Genomic DNA, 16,940 nt, shown 5'->3' on the forward strand with positions numbered 1-16,940 from the left:
GCTTGGTTGATTAATTAACCCTCATTAATTGAATTCAAAATTACAACTGTATGTCCAAATGACAAGTTCCCAGTTTAAAAACCAAGTCTACGGCAAAGCTCACTGAGGGCGGTAGCAGCTAGACTCAGCGACAGACAACCAGGAATGCGCAGACTCGAACATTCATTAAGAGCATTTCAAATTTCAGATAATTTAAGTTATTCAAATTTTGCAATTTTACTTTCCCTTGTAGTTAAAGATGGAATAACGCGCGCCATTAGTTTATGTTTATTGTCGCTGTGATTCAGGTTTTCAATTAAAAATCATAATCACTTATCAGAAATAGAGTTTCAAATGGAGCTCACTAATAGTGCCAGCGGTCAAATTCCGAGATAGGCAACTAGAAATACATTTCGATGGTAATTTTGCGGGAGTCTCGGCATGCGACCGCAAGAAAACTTAGATAAAGCGTGTTTTAAGTGTAACACATATTCAAAAGTAAAACAAAGCACGCCATTAGCTCGTATTTATTGTGCAACTCCGAAAAAACCATCGCAAACAGAGCGTCTTTGACCCACATTTTCGAAAGCTTCGGAGAAGTAATTTCTTATTCTGCAGGAGCGTCTCAAGTGTCAAACCAAACGGCCTTGGCAAGGAAATGCCGTGGAAGATCTTCTGCGACAGCTTAACACAGAGTTCAACACCACGTTCATTCAGAAATCCCAGAATAATTGCATAACTGAGATCCGTGTTGTACGCACCAATTCCCAAAAGTCCGGCTGAAGAACTACAAGGGTCCCCCCTTCAGGAGCCTTATTGCAGTGGCTTAACTATTATATAAAGTGCCGTCCGCATTTGGGGAGCATTCAGTCGAGTGTCGGTACTACTTGAAAACGTTTATAGTGCAGAAGTGCATTGAAAAGGTAGGTACGAATGCGGAGATTTCACCCTGGTGATGGGCGGGTGAAGGCGGCCATTAAAGATGTTCTCGTCAAGAGTTCTTTCGGCGCGTGTAGAAAGTGAATTTGGGTTCCAGTGGGGGGTGCATTATAAGAGCGATATAGAGAGTGAAATTTCGAGAGTTCCTTCCGATCTGTGGCGTTTTTTTCGCGGTAGTGCCGAGGTGATAGGAAAGTGGTGAGTTCAGGTCGCCTTAAGACCCGGTTTTGCTGAAAGTGCCAGACGAAAGACTATTTGGTGAGAACCAGAAATTTTCGTCTGGCTCTTCCACCATAATGGGTTGCTGCTGCAACATTGCCAATCACCAGTGACATCACCAACGTGAAAATAAACAGAATAAGAAAGTGTTCCGTGCCAAAGAAAGTAAAAGCTGTTTACCATAAAGGTTCTTGTGCCACTTTCCGGTCAAACGCTCAAAATTGGGCAAAACGCGGGGGCTGATCTGAATTTCTCCTCACAAATTGCCTTTATTTCCCGCCAAGCACCGTGAAGCATTTCACTTCTTCACGCGCCATTGTCATTGTTAAACCGACAACAATTAAACACAGAAAATCATTTACCTTTATCTCCCATCAGCAGGAGCTGCAGCGAAGAAAGTCTGCACTTTCCCTTTCTTTCGACCAGAAATTTGAATACAATCACTGATTCTTGCAGACAACATGAGACTGATGCGGGCCTCTTGGCTGCTTTTGCTGGCCCTCAGCGTGCGGGCCCAGGATAATGGCTGGACGTGGAACCAAGAAGCTTCTGATACCCACCAGGAAAGCCCCACTGCGGATCTGCAAACCAGCGCCAGTGAAACAAATCTCCAGCAAAATACGACGGATGTCGAGAAGGTGGTTGATGAAATTTTGGTATCCCAGAGGCAGGGCAGAGCGCTGCAAGGATACGACGAAGTCTACAGCGATCCTAACGTGCAGGAAGCTCTGCAGAAGGGGGACGACGGAGAGGCCAGGAATATAATCAAGGATCGCTTGTGCTACTTGGGACTGATGCAGGTAAGAAACCCACACTCTTCTTATTATTGTCTTTTTAACCCTAATGAACCACAATAGTGTGAGGAAGAAATCGAGGGAAAGCGCCCCTACATCGGACCAGAGGAGCTGATCTACGCCCAGCCAGTAGCAATCAATCCAGTGGGAAGACCAATACCCACAATACCAGTCAAAGGGGTTAGAGGAGGCTACGGACCGGCCAAACCAATTCCATCAATACCCCCCGGAAAATTCATTCCTCCTCCTTCTCAACACCCCGGCAAATACCCCAGTTTCGCTCACAATAAGCCCCCAAAGCGAGGTTATGGCCCGAGCTTCGGACCCAACACCCTAAGCAACAAACCACCATATTTCGCTGGAGGACCAATAAATAAACCACCCCCATCGTTTGGCTTGGCTGGGGGAGAAATTTTGGCAGAGGGAGAGTTCCTGGACAAGCCCCCTAGTATCGACTATCTGAACAATTACAATAAGCCCAGTGTCGATGCCCCATACCAATTTGAAAGCGTCGGCCCAGCAGTCCATCACAACGGCAAGGATAAAAGAGTTGAGATCACTGTTAATGCTCAAGGGGGGCTGGCTTCGGCCACTGCAGCTAGCGCTAGCAAAGTGGAACATGTGCACCATCACTTTCATCACAATGCCGATGGGGTGGCTCATCAGTCCACCCCAGTAGTAGCTGCCGCTGCGGTGTCCACCCTAGAACAAGGCCTCAGCACCAACGGATTTATCCCTGTAGGGGCTGGAAGTCTCCCGTTGACTTCAGTCAGCGGCCTCAACACCGCCTCATATGGAGGACAAACTGTGGCCAACTACCAAACCTTCAGTAATAAACCTGCGAGTGAGAATTTCGGCCCTCAAACTTTCGGATCTAATTTTGGATCTGCTTCTCCGACGGGTCTGGGATCATTTGGTTCATCTTCACCGAGCTTCACCTCGACCAATAATAACAACTTTGGAGGCTATTACGGCTCTAACAACGGTCTATACAAGAAGGAGTTGAATGTGGACGCTATTAACGGCAATTACTTGGGGTCTAATTACGCTGATAAGTACCAAGGGGTTGAGTCTGCTAGAGCTGAGAGCTACGACTGCGTTTGTGTACCCTATGACCAGTGCCCCACCCATGAAGTAATAGGGAGGAAGGATGATTTGTTTCTGGCCATAGATCCCAGGAATTTGAAAAGCGACATTCAGGCCGAGGGAGAGGGCAAAGAGGAGACCAGGGTGATTACTGATGGGAATGGTACCATGACTGTGGTAAGATTTTGGACATTTTCAGCTAAACTAATGACTAAAATATGATGGTTCAGGTGCGTGTCCCGAAAGACGCTGCAAGGCTCCAGAACTCAACTTCAGAGGAGGAGGAAGAGGTAAAGGAGAAGAGGAAGATTTCAAAGAGGGACGCTCCGACGGAAGAAAAGGAAGTTACTGAGGATGGGGGGGATCACACTATTCAAGGGGTGAGTTTTGCTGTTGCTAACGTCACTAACTGCTTAATAAACTGAACAATCGAGGTGTAGATAAAACGGTATGCACATACACAGGGTGAGCAAAGTAACGGAGGACCTTTAAATTTCATTAGAAATAAATCCGCGTGCGTCTGCCTTTTAGCGCACCATACATAGACTAAACCCATGGTAAAACTCCCCCTTCCTCTACCCACTGCCTCTGGAACAGCCGATTTAACCAAAATTAACCAAAAGGGCCTCTGGTGACACCATCACTAAAAGTAACTACAGAGCTGTGTTTGTTGCAGCGCCAATACCAGAGCCAATACGATAATATAATGAAGAAACTGAAGCCTACGATTGGTATATCATTTGGGCTGCCCTATCAGGGAGGCGGTGGGTATCCTTTCTCCCCCCACGGCATTTACCCCCACCACGGAACCGTTGACGCTACTGGCGTTAATTTGGGTCTAGTGTCTGTTAACCCGTTGTTGTCGGTGCAGTTCACCAAAGACGACTACGGTAACAAAGTGATTAAGCCCTTCGTCAATTTGCATTTCACGCCTAACAGTTATTTGGTGCACAAATTCGAAGACCTGATTTCGTACAAGAAAGGGGTGGTTTTTAACAAGCACAAGCACTATCACGTGCACCATCCTCATCCTCATGGGTACGAAGGGCCGTACAGGGAGCACCCAGGGGAGTTCCTTCCTCATCATCACGGAGGAGAAATTATTCACCCTCAGCATCATCATCCTGAAATTTTCCATAATCATCCCCCAGCAGAGTATCCCCACCATCCTGAAATCTACCACAACTCCTATCCACCTCATGAGAACTTCTCCCCCCATTATGCCCCGTCAGGCTCTGAGGTAGATTTCCACCCTGATCAATCCCCTATTGGGGGGTACTTCGATGACCCCTTGAATTATGGAGGAGGCTATCATGACCACGGGGCATCATTTTCAGGCAGGTCTCAAAGTAACCTTTCGTACACCACCGGGTCAAACCTGCTGGATCAATACCAGCAGGGGGTTGGCTACGGCCTAGATTCGAACAGCATTAATAATGATCATCAAAATTCGCGTGGGGGTAAAAGTTTGGGCTTTACGGGGGAGAGGGGTGGAAAAATCGCCTTCCCCTCCAGCAGACGCAAACGTGATGTGACTAAGGTCCTTTCGTCTCATTACATACTACCTATCCGGTTTAATGGGTATATTATTTCAGCGCCAAGCCTATTACCAACCTGGCAGGCCTCAGACATGCGGCCCTAGACACGTATGCTGCAAGAGAAGTCCCCGTCCTCAACCCTCAATCCCTGCGGTGAATAGGAACACATGTGGTACTAGACACTCCCAAGGAATTAATGGAAGAATCAAGAATCCTGTTTACGTGGATGGGGACTCCGAGTTCGGCGAGTATCCATGGCAAGTGGCGATTCTTAAGAAGGACCCCAAGGAAAGCGTTTACGTGTGCGGGGGGACTCTCATTGATCCCTTACATATCATTACTGCAGCCCACTGCGTCAAACAATACACCAACTATGATTTGCGAGTGCGCTTGGGAGAATGGGACGTGAATCATGACGTGGAGTTCTACCCTTACATCGAACGAGACATTGCAGCCCTTACAGTCCACCCCGAGTTTTATGCTGGAACTTTAGCCAATGACATTGCAATTTTGCGTATGAACACCCCAGTGGACTGGACCAAACACCCTCATATTTCTCCTGCATGTCTCCCACATCCTCAAGTAAGTGCTTCACCAATTTGTCCAGATGTTTTCGTTAATTTTAATGATTTATAGGACGATTATACTGGTGCTCGCTGCTGGACTACCGGATGGGGCAAAGACGCCTTCGGCGATTTTGGCAAGTACCAAAACATCCTGAAAGAGGTAGATGTGCCAATAGTGAATTTCGGGCAATGTCAGCGACAGTTGCAAAACACCAGATTGGGTTACGAGTTTAAGCTGCATCCGGGATTCATATGCGCGGGTGGAGAGGAGGGAAAAGACGCCTGCAAGGGCGATGGCGGTGGTCCCATGGTCTGCGAGAGGGGTGGTACCTGGCAACTGGTCGGAGTGGTCAGTTGGGGGATCGGCTGCGGTCAAGTAGGAGTGCCGGGAGTTTACGTTAGAGTTGCTCATTACTTGGATTGGATCCGGCAAGTGACCCAGCGATATTAGATTTAGTTAAATTATTTAGTAATTTATTCGTTGTTGTACTGCTTAGTTTAAGCCGCTGTGTATGTTTTGGGTGATAAATTAAATTATTAATATGATGAGCATGTTTACACGTAAATAAAATATAAATCCAGTAATAAGATTATTTGTTTTTATTCAGCTTAAGGTTCGACAAAAGACTTTCCCTAACAAAACTAATTTAGCTAAGGTTTAAAACTTGAAATACGTTAAACTTATTAAATAATTAAAATCACAGAAAAAATCTTGACGATATGACGAATAGAATCTTCCGTCTGAGACTTACCAATAGACGGTATTACATAAACTTTGGCGACTTCATGTGTAAGACATTTTTACAATATTTTTCCATGGCATTCTTTCATAAATAATAAGTTCTCTTCCTTCAGTCATGTTCAAATGACGTAAAAAGGAAACGGTCATCTGATTTTCGACTCATACTAGAGAGACGAATATTTATTATCAAAATAAAATATACATTTCAATATTCATTTATTGGCATTCAGCGCAACTTAAAATTAAACCTAAATCAATAAATTATTACATTATATTCATTTAAAGAAAACCTACAAATACTTGGCGCCTTCATGTTGCGCCACTGCCGCCTTCATCGAATAGTACCATTTTCCAATTTTCGTACTATTTAACAAATCTTTGAATGCTATGCAGCCTTCTATACTGTTTAATACTCCGAAGACAGCCAAATCCGCCAAATTAGGTCGATTTCCTCCGTGGAATTCTGTCCCTTTCCTATTTACTTCCCTCACCTGCTCAGATGAAATTAGCAAAACTCTATTTTTTTTATCTTAGAGCTGAGAAATTTTTACCCATTTTGAGCACTCATCATAAAGACTTTGTCGAACGTCTTCCTTCAACTGATGTCTCTTCTTTAAGCGTTTGCTGATTAAGTACATTGCAGAAGCCCCTACATAGATTATAAGGTTTCTTTCCCAGGGAGGGAAGTTTCTCTCCCACTCTCCGACATCAGAAAACCAGTTAAAGGCCTGAAAAGCTTCTTCTCGCGTTCTATAGACATTCGGTGAAAGTGTGTGAACCAACACATTATCTGCCCATTTACGCCACTCCCGTTCCTCACTGGGAAGACTCCACATATAATCACATAAAGGTCATTTCTAAACTCACCTTAGTTGCTGTTCATTCTCACTCTTAAACTGTTGACTAGTCAACATAAGGAAATATTTGTTCATAATCTCCTTCTTCTTTGTTCCAACCTCATCAAAAAATGATATGAATGGAAAACATTTGACTATATCAGGCAGAGACTTGTCGGTATCCTTTAAATATGATGCTATAGCCGAAATTATCATTGTACTGTCATTTAAGGGCTGAATAAAATCCTTAATCAAAGCAGGGTTATAAGCATAAATTAAATATGGGCACCTGATAGCCTTGCTCAGTCTTTGCGACTAATATAGGCACTTTCTTATACTCAGACCACTTAATAGATTGTCTCAAAACTGGGTCTACTTCAATTACATCATAGGAAATTCCGTAATAGTCCAGGAAAGCACGGACTTTACAACAAAATGGGCAAGTTTGGTATTGAAATAAGGTCAATCTCAGTTTGTTATCATCATTAGCATATCGGACCTATAGCAGTGGTTTGTTTAAAGGCGGTTTCACAGTAAAAATCCTTACCTTTCGACTAGGTTTAACTTCAGGTATACTACTCAGAGGCTCAATGAAAGATTTCTCATTAGACATGTGATCCTTAGGGTTGTTTCTGTGATGAATTGAGTAGCCGGTACCCACTAGGGCTCCCACTGTGACCCCCGCAAGTCCCAGCTTGAAAACGCCTTTTAAGGTTTTTATGGGGCTTGATTTAGTGCTGCTAAAACGCCTTGACAGTAGCGTTTGGGTAGGGCCAAGGCTTCTGGGAGGGGCTGAGGTGGCGAGTAACACTAACCGACGCAAGTTTGGCGCTTTCTTCGTTAGCAAATTCATTTTTTTGAGCTTAGTTCTGCAAAGTTTTCAAAGATAATCATTTCTAACCCCACTTTCTTTAGTTCTTTAGGAGCTAGTTATATTTGCTGTCAAATACGTGAGGTCAGATGTAGCTATCTTTTTCTAGCTTATTAAAACTCATGGCACTGAGGGAAACAAAAATTTACTGGGTATGCTGTATGATCTATTTTCTATCTCTTCTATGAACGCTATGAAGTAAGATCAAAGTAATGTGTGTTAAACTTAGAAAAAAGAAAAGCATTAATCACACCCTCTACAGGCACAGTTGCCGGATTGTATATAAATTACGAACATAAGACGATTGCAATGTTGCCACTCGGGAAGGTAAACTAAAATGTATTTAATGTAGATAAATGGTTTTAACTGCATTTTTCGTTTATATTCTAATTCTGGCGGCGTATTGAGTTTCGAAAATTGATCTATTAACAACATACCTCCTAATCGATCGCTTTGTCTGGATTATTGGGTTGTTAACTGGTTTACTTAAATAAATACGAACATTCAAAGTTGGTCTTAGAAATAATGTTTGTTTCGAATAGTAAATTTTGAATAGAATTGAATTGAGATCAATTTTTATTGAAGAGAAGTTAAACAAAGATTCAAAAATAAGATTTGCAGTGGGTCAAAATGCCATTTTCATGCGGCAAAAGTTTGCGCTCCACTCTAACGCTCTTTCTTTAGAAATAAGTTTTCGGTTTTACGCAGCGCCTGGATTTTTGTCCTTCCAGAGCCGTAATTTGGCTTGCAGCACGAGTGGGAGCTGGCTGAAAATCAGGCGGGGATATTTTCCAATTCACGTCCAACTTATTTTGAGATTCTTTCGAGCCAGTGTCGCGGTTGAAAAGTGATATTATTTTCTTTTTTTTGTCGTGGTTAGGGGTGAAATTGTCCGACGATCAAAGTAAGTACCTGTGGCTTTACGTCTAAGAGCAGCACTTACTTGGGCGCCGTTGACGCACCTCTATAAGCAACTTCAGTAAAACAAAATATTCAATTTCACTACGGGTTTTGCATGTTTAGGGGCAAATAGGAAGGTGTTGGTATATATTTTTTAAATGTTTTATGGAGATATTTTTGCTGAATTTCTGCTACTTTTTGTGGGGTTTTTATACCTGCCTCGACCCACATATTTCCGGCATAAAAACATTGAGACAAAGCTATATTTTAAAATAACCTTTCGGCTACTACTGGCCTATATCTATTTTTAAAGCGACATGCCTGATCAGGTTCAGGATTGAATTAACATCTAAGATTCGCATTGTGTTCTCGATGAAGCGCTCATTTATGATCGTTATGTAATTCAGCTAATAGAGTATTCCGACCAATCGACAGTCAATGTAATCGAAGCCGGAAAATCTCACATTCTTCTGGAAATAGCCGGCGCTTTTATTTATAAAGCTGTAAATCCAGTTCCTGGAGGCCCCAAACAAAATAAACTTGGGGTATATCCAGAGTTTTTGCTAATGGCTTTTAATTAGGTGTTTGCTTCAGTATCTACACGCATTCTCTCCTGTTGTTTAACTACTCAAAGAAATGCCGTTTCTGGCAAATTTCCAATATTTTGACAAGCTATTTATACCAGCATTGTTGGTCTGCTTCGAATTATGCCAATTCTCGTGTGTGTTTTTTAAATTGGGCGAATAGGGTTGGATACTTTCTTGACAATCTGGTGGTCGCAAGTCTTCCGTAAAATCTTTAGCTGCACCACTCTAATTTCAGAGAAGTATACGATGTCGAGCAACAGAACCATCCTTAGCCGTCCTCGCACGCGCATTTACGACTCCAATTACAACATAGGGGAGAGCTACTACAAGTCCACTTTGGACAACCTGGACCGCAAATACTATGGTCGCACCCTTTCCCCTCTTAGACACTCCTCTGCCCTCGATGTAGCAGAAAGACACGCCAGGTAAACACCTGTTGTTCAAACGCCTTTGCATCCCTAAACAAAACAATGGGAAATTAGAGCTTTTGCAGATGAGGATATTGAGGATTCCAGGAGAAGGGCCAGCAGCCGCATTAGAGAGGCCAATGCGTTTGATTCTAAGGGAGGCAGATTGAGGCGAGGCATCGATTATGAGGCTGAGGACGGGGTTAATGATGAGGTCAGTCTATAAATTATGCTTGACCTTTTGTGCTCATGTATAAAAATATCGCAGACTGCGCTAACGCTACAGAGGATCAGAGCATCGAAAAAGGTATCTTATATGGATGACGTAGATTTGGAGAACACATCCGGGAGTCTAAGGACACAGAGACTTCTAGATCGTTCAGAGAAGATCTTGGACAGCGTGGGAATCAACGAGAATTCTGCCAGTAAGAGAGCAATAGAGAAGGACTATTCCTACCAAAGGAAGGCGGTGAAGGTACAATAGACATGAGTTTACATTACTTAACAACATTATTTTAGAGTATTATGATTTTCTGTAGTCCTCATACGACGCCGATTCAGACAACTTGACTAAATGGACTGCAAGGGCCGTTAAAGACTCGTCAGAAGATTCAGCAGTGAGTTCAGCGGCCATTCGCGCCCGGCAATCTCGCGCTAAAATCGAAGACATCGACGAGGAGATGGCAGCTATGCAGGAAAAGCAGGCCATGCGGTAATCAGCCATTTTATTATGTCCGCCATATTGGCTTCTTGCACAAAAATGCACTCTATATTGTGCTCATTCCGTTGTTTCAGGGAGCGCAGAGTAGCCAGATTGAAGCAGTTAGTAGCAGAATGCGATTCAGAGACGGTGGATGATAACGGGGTGGCCACCAGTGTGACTGTTACGGAGAAGAAAGTGCGCTTCTAATTGTTGTTTTTTAAATTGATTTCTATTGATTTAGTGTGAAATAATGACGTAATTTGTAGGTTGTTTTTTTTTCTAATTTCGCTGCGTCTCCTTGGATCAAAGACTTGTTTTATATCTTGTTTTCTACGCGGTAGAGTAGCAGCAGTTTAGTAGATCACATCACTTTCATTTGTAAATACGTACAAGTATATTATCAATCCAAATAAACATATCGAACCACGATTTCCCTCTCGTCACGTACGAGTATTCAGTAATTGTCCTTCACCAGATTATCAAAAAAATGTTCAGGTTACACGTGCTGACACACTCGTCAAATTTAAATAAATAAAACTGGAAATTCTTTTATTTTTATGTAGTTTCTAATTATGTATTATCAGACTCTTTCTTAAAGGTACCTTAGCCTAGATCGGTGCTCCCAAAGCCCTTGAAAACGTTGGAACCTTTCAAAGTAAGCAGAAATTTTCATTAGCTAGATTTATAGAGAAATAAAAACACAGATTATTTCACATCCGCGTAATTTCTAGTTAGAGATTATCAGACTTTTCCTTTTAGGTGTTTTAGTCTAACACGGTGCTCCACAAGCCCCCGAAAACATTGAAACCGAAGAAACTTTACAAATCTTTTTTTGTAAAATCGCTTATTGCTCCCTATCCATTTCCAAGAATTATTTCCCTACACACTCGATTTATTATGTACAACGTGTTCCTACTCCTAAACTTTCCATCAAATAAATAAATAAATAAGGCAATAAGGTACATAAAACTGGAACTTTTGACTTATTGGGTGGTCGCCCTTCCGGTGTAACAACTCTCGTTGTAATGGCGCGTCAAATCATCGACGTGTTTGCCGGAGTTCCCTGCAGTAAGAAGCGCTGAATGTAGTCTTGAGGCCAGCCAACACATGAGGAACGCAGCCATAAAGAGTAGACACCCCAAAACGGCTGCAATAGCCTGTAAAAAAAACTATAAAAATCTCCCTAAGTAATTTTCCGTAAAAATCACCAAAAAAGTGCTACAGCTGTTTTCGATCGCTGAGGCCTTGTCGAAAAATTCCCCAGGCATCAGCACTGTATACTCCAAATTACCGTTGATTTTCTTGAAGTGCGTGGCATTGAAGCGCTGCACAGCCCCCTCAGGAGGATTATCGGCGACTTCCACAATTTCAGCAGTCTCCCGCCGCCTCCTTCGGCCGTGCCCTGCAGGCTCAAATAAATCCAAACAGAAATCCGGCTGGCAATCCACGGCTTCCATACAAGCCTTGATTTGCGAGTGAATCCATAAGGTAGAGCGCTCTTTCATGGTGCTGAGGAGGAACGCTTCGAAGTCGAGGAAAACTTCGTTATGACGGTCGCGATATCGGGCGGGCTGATGGGGGATGATTGAGGCGAAATCGCGATTGCGACAGCTGTGCAACAATCATACATTTTAATGTTTTGAGCAAATTACTACATGAGAGGTATCAGAGATTTTAGCTTCACGGAGAAAGTGAAGAACGTGAACAGTACCTTCAGAATTGCTGACCAGTTGCGGGAGTTTTCCTCCGAAAGCATCCAGGGAAATGGAAATATTTGCAGTTATTTACTTAAGAACAGGAGCATTATTTAGTCAAAAACCCGTTTTGTCTTGCACGCTTCACAACACCAAAAAATCGCCTCGATCCGCGGTTTCATGACTGCCCCGCAATTACTACATACGCGAGGTGTACGGTACCCGAAGGGGAAAGGCCCATTTCAGCGGCATATTAAATAATAAAATTATTTTAATTCTCGTCATTATGTATTACACTTGTGGTTAATATAGCTGTACCTTGTGACGCAACATTATAGATTTATATAGGGCATGAAAATGTTTATTTGAGGACCACTAAAGCGAAGTTGTTGATGATTAAAAATAGCTTAATTTTCGCCGGAGCGGATCTCAAAGAAATGCAAATTACATCTCATGGATCGCGATTTTTCAGGACCGAATCGAATTATCGTGTTCCGCGTATGCAACTGTGTCAACTCGATGGTTAACAGAGTGCGACGCAGGTAACAGGATACGTATGAATGAGAGACGAAAAAACAACAACAAAGAATCAGGGAGCGGAGGCAAGAACTTACCCGTCTTTGACTAGGGCGACGCTACCGTGCATGTGAGGATCGTCCGGATCGGGGGACACAGTCACCTCCATCAGTTTCACGTACTTCCAGGCGGAATCAGGGTTAATGCGCGCGCGCAGTTGCAGTTTTGTACCTGTATCAAACCTCCTTAAGCTCGGAACGTCGAGGAAAAATCCTGCTTACCGATGGGAACTGCCTGATCCACCGGCAACTCATTGGTGCCCGACGCGTTGTTGATCTTAGCCGCGGGTGCCTCCTTGTACAACGCCACCTCATACTCCAACCTACCGGGGGTCTCCTCCACCACTCCTGACACCCTTGCCCCATGGGGACTGCAAATAAAATCATCCCTCGTTCCACCAAGAAAGTGCATAATTTCACTAGAGACACTCACAAACTGCCAGCGAAGCCTGCTGCCTTGTTTTCGATCACAGTGGGCTCGGGGGGCTTGCACATGATGATCAACTCTTGGTCCGACTGCATTACTACTCCAGGAAACTGAGGGAACCACACTCGCACGTGCACGAAGCCCTAAAATCGCCCTTAGACCTCACACGTCTTCATTATCGACAAACTTACGTTTCTCTTTAATACTCCACACCGTCCGAAATCGGTGATTTTCAAATTGTATTTCAGCCCCGTGTTATCAGTTTGATCGGGCCGAATCTGGCAGAGGGGATCTATGGCGGGATCCACAGCTCTGTCGTCTGCAAAGAGCGGATGGCCCTTGAACCCTTCGGGCTTCCGCAGCTTCGCCAAAATCGAGTCTTTGGTACTGCCCAAGTTGCTAACCGCGAATGTGCACTGGATCTCGGTAACTGCAATATAAAACTTGATGAATAGTCGCTACAATGAAGGGTTCCTTCTTGAGGCCCCAAGAAAGCCTTACCTTCATAGTCTTGGGCTTCTATTGTACTCTGAAACAATTAAAACACAGCCGTTAATGGGTTTTTAATAAGTGCGTGATTCTTTAGATTGATAGTGATGTGGAAGTAGGTGAGGGTCAACGATGGCACTCGTGGCGTGATTAATTGATGCTAATGCTGGTGAAAAGGAGCGAGAAATTATGATAATATTGTGGGTGCCTTCGGAGAGCTTTTTATACGCACAAATGCTGCACAGTTTTCCACGGTCGAATTAACGGAAATTCATTAAATAAAGTCAATTTATCATTAAGAAAGGAAATTTTTAACGTAAACAATACGGAATCGGCGCCATTTTGCGGAAATGATGACACGAAAAAATGACAATCGATCATTAAACATCTTTGTAGTTTAGTAATAGCAATAAAGTGACAGGGCGCAGAAGCGCAATATGCCATCAGCCTAGAGCTGTTAACACCAGGTGGCGACAGAGCACGCCTTTTTTGCGGAAGTTTGCCAAGGCGTTCCAGATCCACACTCCCCTGGTAGAAAATGCCACTTTTTCTATAAAAACAAGCAAAATACTATGCTATTTCTTATTGATTTTTGTTTTGGTTAATATTCCTTGGTTGTTGCGAACTTGCAAGACATTCCAAAGTTCAACTTAAAAACGTCAACAATGTAGACTTTGCCACGAACGTACGCAAAATGTCGATTTCCCTATTAAAGACCCAAATAAAGCGCCGCTTTCGTGGAAATTCCTTCGCGTCCCTTTAATTTAATTAACATTTCCGCTGTTTTACAGTTGGAATTAATGCGCATAATAATAATAGTGCTGCTGGTACAAGAGACTCTTCCACTCTTGACATCGTTGTTAACAACGCTTTTTATTGCAAAAGCGAATGTGGGAAAAGGAATGTTTTAATTGTTACAGATAAGGCCGTAAATGTTTACATGCTCGAATGAACGGTTTCACTGTTAAAACACCCGGGGTAGACCTTTTATTAGTACCGCATAAGGGTACTTTAAATATTTATGTTTTTTATGTCGCAGAACAAACACAATCTTTTAATCAAATACCTGGCAGGTACAGAAAACCGCCTCTGGGAACCACATACACCGCCAACTAACGAGACAGCTCGAGGGCCCTATCATTAACAATCGTCATCAAGATTATGAAATCGGACTAAAGACGTGCGTTAACAGTAAAAGTAAACTGTAACTCACCATAAAAAGCGGAATAATGCGCGGAACAGTAAACAAGCCGATCTCGATGTAACATTACCGCCACTAGAGTTCGTTTTTCAGCGGAAAATTCGACCATCAGAGGAAACTCAATCCCGGAACTTTGCGGCTATAATGAGGGCTCTTCATGGTCCAGTTAGACCTTTTAAAATTCCCTCTTGAATGGCTTAATTAGAGTATCTATGCATCTGGCCAAGAGCGTACTTAAAGGAGGAATGCGCTCTAGATACAAATTGGACGGGTTCTCAATTAGAGGAGAAATTGCGCCTTTGAGGCCTCTTAATGGGACAATCGCATGCCGCCGGTTCATTAATCTGCGGGTACCATATCGCTTTTGACATAATTAGGCGCTAATGGATCGTAATAACATAATAAAGCCTGTGTGAAATTAAATTAGAAGATAAAAGTTGAAAATTAGCGGTATGCAAATTTGAACGTCAGCGTCAGATGGCACCACTGTCGCCATGTGGCTAATTTTTGGAGACGCCGGGTAACGACCACATTAGCGCTGACCCTCACGTAGACTTTGCGGACAATGCACGGAGTAAATGTCGTATTCATGTATATATTGTAGACAATTCCTGCGTTTTTTCGGCCTTTTGCCAAGAAGGCGGATAAACAGTTGCGTTACACTTCGATAAGTAGAAGCCACTTTAAAACCACTAAACCGGAACGGACTGAATGAAATGTATACGGCTAAGTTCGTACAATCGCCGGCAGTGACCGGGGGCGGTCAGTAAGCAGGTTACTCGGACAAATCGACTGTGAAATTGCCGGATTTTTCCGGCATCTTAGAGCTTCGCGACACTGTGCTTTAGAGGCGATTTTCTACTCATTAACAATGCCAAAACAAACACGCAAATGCGAAAATGAGCATAATAAACATGAACCAACACGACGATTCTTCATATCCGTGTTGATGTGCAGATCTGCAATTATTATTCATAATTGATCGAGGTTACAAGTCGACGAATATCCACATAAAAACGTTATGGTATCGTACCAACATCTGCGCGCATCACATATCACATCCGTATAAGGAGAAGATGGATTTTTGCACTCTAATCATTGAAATAATTCACCGTAATTTTTCCTGTATAGGTGTGCCCGATTTCTTCTAGGTGAAGATGAAAAATGAGCATTAATTAATTGACAATGTATCCGGTCTTGACGGTGATGTGAATGCCCAAATCAAAACCGTTAGTAACATTATGTTTCTTTTAGCATAATCCTAAATAGCTATAATAGAAAGGAACGAAATTCGGATTTACACCCAATCGTTAACCCACATTTTCACCCACAATTTATTTTTTTCGTTGACCAAATTCGCAGCCCGCTAGTGTGAAATAATTGACGAATTTTATAGAAAACTAAGCGGCTTCTTCAGGTCGAGTAGCGACCTTCGTTTTCGATAGACCTAATCCACTTTTTACGTTTTCATTCGAATTCGAGAAGAATCGTCGGTGAACGGTTCATTTTTCCTTCGTAGCTCAATCAACTTTTTGCCGCAAGAAACTCGATTTTAGTGATTTTTACGTGCCACTTTTGCGCGCTGGACCACTGGCAAAACATCGCTTTATGACCAAGCGGAGCCGGCAAATTGGGCAGAAAAACCATAGCCACAGTGGGCACGTTCTTATCTTAAATGCAGTCTTAGATTATCAAATATTTGGCAAGGTTTAGTGGCAAAAAATAAAAAATCGCAGATATTCCCCCCAAAAAAAATATCTTCCCCAACACAAAGTGCGCAGTGGTCAAACTTTCATCAACAATTAACCGTGGACAAAATTCGCAGCCAACAACAATTAACAGGAACTCCAAATAATGAACAATCCAAAGGAACTTACCGTAAATAAAACCAGCAGCAATACGCGCAACTCGTTCCCGAACATTTTACGCCACTGCGTGTCCATTATTGTCCCTCGAAACTGCCTCCAAACCGACTCAGTCTCACGGCATTTTCCAACTCGAAACCGGCGTCAAAACATTGCCTCAAAGACAGCCCGATAGCACCCAGCGTTACTGACTGACTGACTTCAGACTCTTTCCGCGTTTTTCCGGATTCGGTGGTACCAGTAATCATTAGGTGGTACGTCACGGCCCGGTTATCACAGGCGAAGAGCCTTCGCAGGTACTGTTAGGTACCACCACCATCGACGTTGTGCTTTTCGATTAGATGTGTGTAGAAGACATCGCGCTCAATGAAATCAGAACATCGATGGTGCACACTTGATAGCGAATCATCGATGTTCTATAAAATCAGAACGTCGATGTAGTTTTCTGTGGAGCATGAAAGTAAAACGTCGATGGTGATTTGTAAAGTAATTTTTGCAGCAAAGGCGGCCAAATAAACTTCA

At 43.0% G+C, this 16,940-nt stretch overlaps 4 protein-coding genes across 6 annotated transcripts; 2 read left to right on the forward strand and 2 right to left on the reverse strand.

The window, feature by feature from the left end:
* The first annotated feature begins 1,194 nt into the window (after window positions 1-1,194).
* On the forward strand, window positions 1,195-5,667 carry LOC136411277 (uncharacterized). Of its 2 annotated transcripts, XM_066393770.1 has the most exons (6): window positions 1,195-1,937; window positions 1,995-3,194; window positions 3,248-3,397; window positions 3,694-4,557; window positions 4,613-5,137; window positions 5,192-5,667. In XM_066393770.1, exons 1-6 carry the CDS (start codon window positions 1,599-1,601, stop codon window positions 5,570-5,572), a joined length of 3,459 nt encoding a protein of 1,152 aa, XP_066249867.1. In that variant the 5' UTR covers window positions 1,195-1,598; the 3' UTR covers window positions 5,573-5,667. The 2 variants fall into 2 exon arrangements, with proteins under 2 accessions (XP_066249867.1, XP_066249866.1); XM_066393769.1 differs by lacking the exon at window positions 3,694-4,557 and having other exon boundaries at window positions 1,204-1,937.
* Window positions 5,668-6,062: 395 nt separating this feature from the next.
* Su(P) (prostaglandin E synthase Su(P)) lies at window positions 6,063-7,596 on the reverse strand. Its single transcript, XM_066393787.1, has 5 exons — window positions 7,247-7,596; window positions 6,989-7,198; window positions 6,731-6,933; window positions 6,415-6,682; window positions 6,063-6,354 (listed from the first exon to the last, which is right to left on the reverse strand). The coding sequence occupies exons 1-5, from the start codon at window positions 7,550-7,552 to the stop codon at window positions 6,154-6,156; spliced, it is 1,188 nt and encodes a 395-aa protein (XP_066249884.1). The 5' UTR covers window positions 7,553-7,596; the 3' UTR covers window positions 6,063-6,153.
* Window positions 7,597-7,935: 339 nt separating this feature from the next.
* Window positions 7,936-10,432, forward strand: LOC136411288 (uncharacterized). Of its 2 annotated transcripts, none has more exons than XM_066393789.1 (6): window positions 7,936-8,039; window positions 9,293-9,482; window positions 9,540-9,678; window positions 9,733-9,939; window positions 10,004-10,176; window positions 10,260-10,432. In XM_066393789.1, the coding sequence occupies exons 2-6, from the start codon at window positions 9,304-9,306 to the stop codon at window positions 10,372-10,374; spliced, it is 813 nt and encodes a 270-aa protein (XP_066249886.1). In that variant the 5' UTR covers window positions 7,936-8,039; window positions 9,293-9,303; the 3' UTR covers window positions 10,375-10,432. The 2 variants fall into 2 exon arrangements, with proteins under 2 accessions (XP_066249886.1, XP_066249885.1); XM_066393788.1 differs by lacking the exon at window positions 7,936-8,039 and adding an exon at window positions 8,328-8,474.
* A 494-nt stretch (window positions 10,433-10,926) lies between these two features.
* LOC136411286 (uncharacterized) lies at window positions 10,927-16,704 on the reverse strand. The gene is made up of 8 exons (XM_066393785.1): window positions 16,431-16,704; window positions 13,365-13,392; window positions 13,055-13,293; window positions 12,870-13,006; window positions 12,659-12,807; window positions 12,476-12,608; window positions 11,376-11,778; window positions 10,927-11,324 (listed from the first exon to the last, which is right to left on the reverse strand). Exons 1-8 carry the CDS (start codon window positions 16,494-16,496, stop codon window positions 11,151-11,153), a joined length of 1,329 nt encoding a protein of 442 aa, XP_066249882.1. The 5' UTR covers window positions 16,497-16,704; the 3' UTR covers window positions 10,927-11,150.
* Window positions 16,705-16,940: the final 236 nt, after the last annotated feature.

The sequence above is a fragment of the Euwallacea similis genome, chromosome 10 (assembly GCF_039881205.1).
Source record: "Euwallacea similis isolate ESF13 chromosome 10, ESF131.1, whole genome shotgun sequence".
Lineage (NCBI taxonomy): Eukaryota > Metazoa > Arthropoda > Insecta > Coleoptera > Curculionidae > Euwallacea > Euwallacea similis.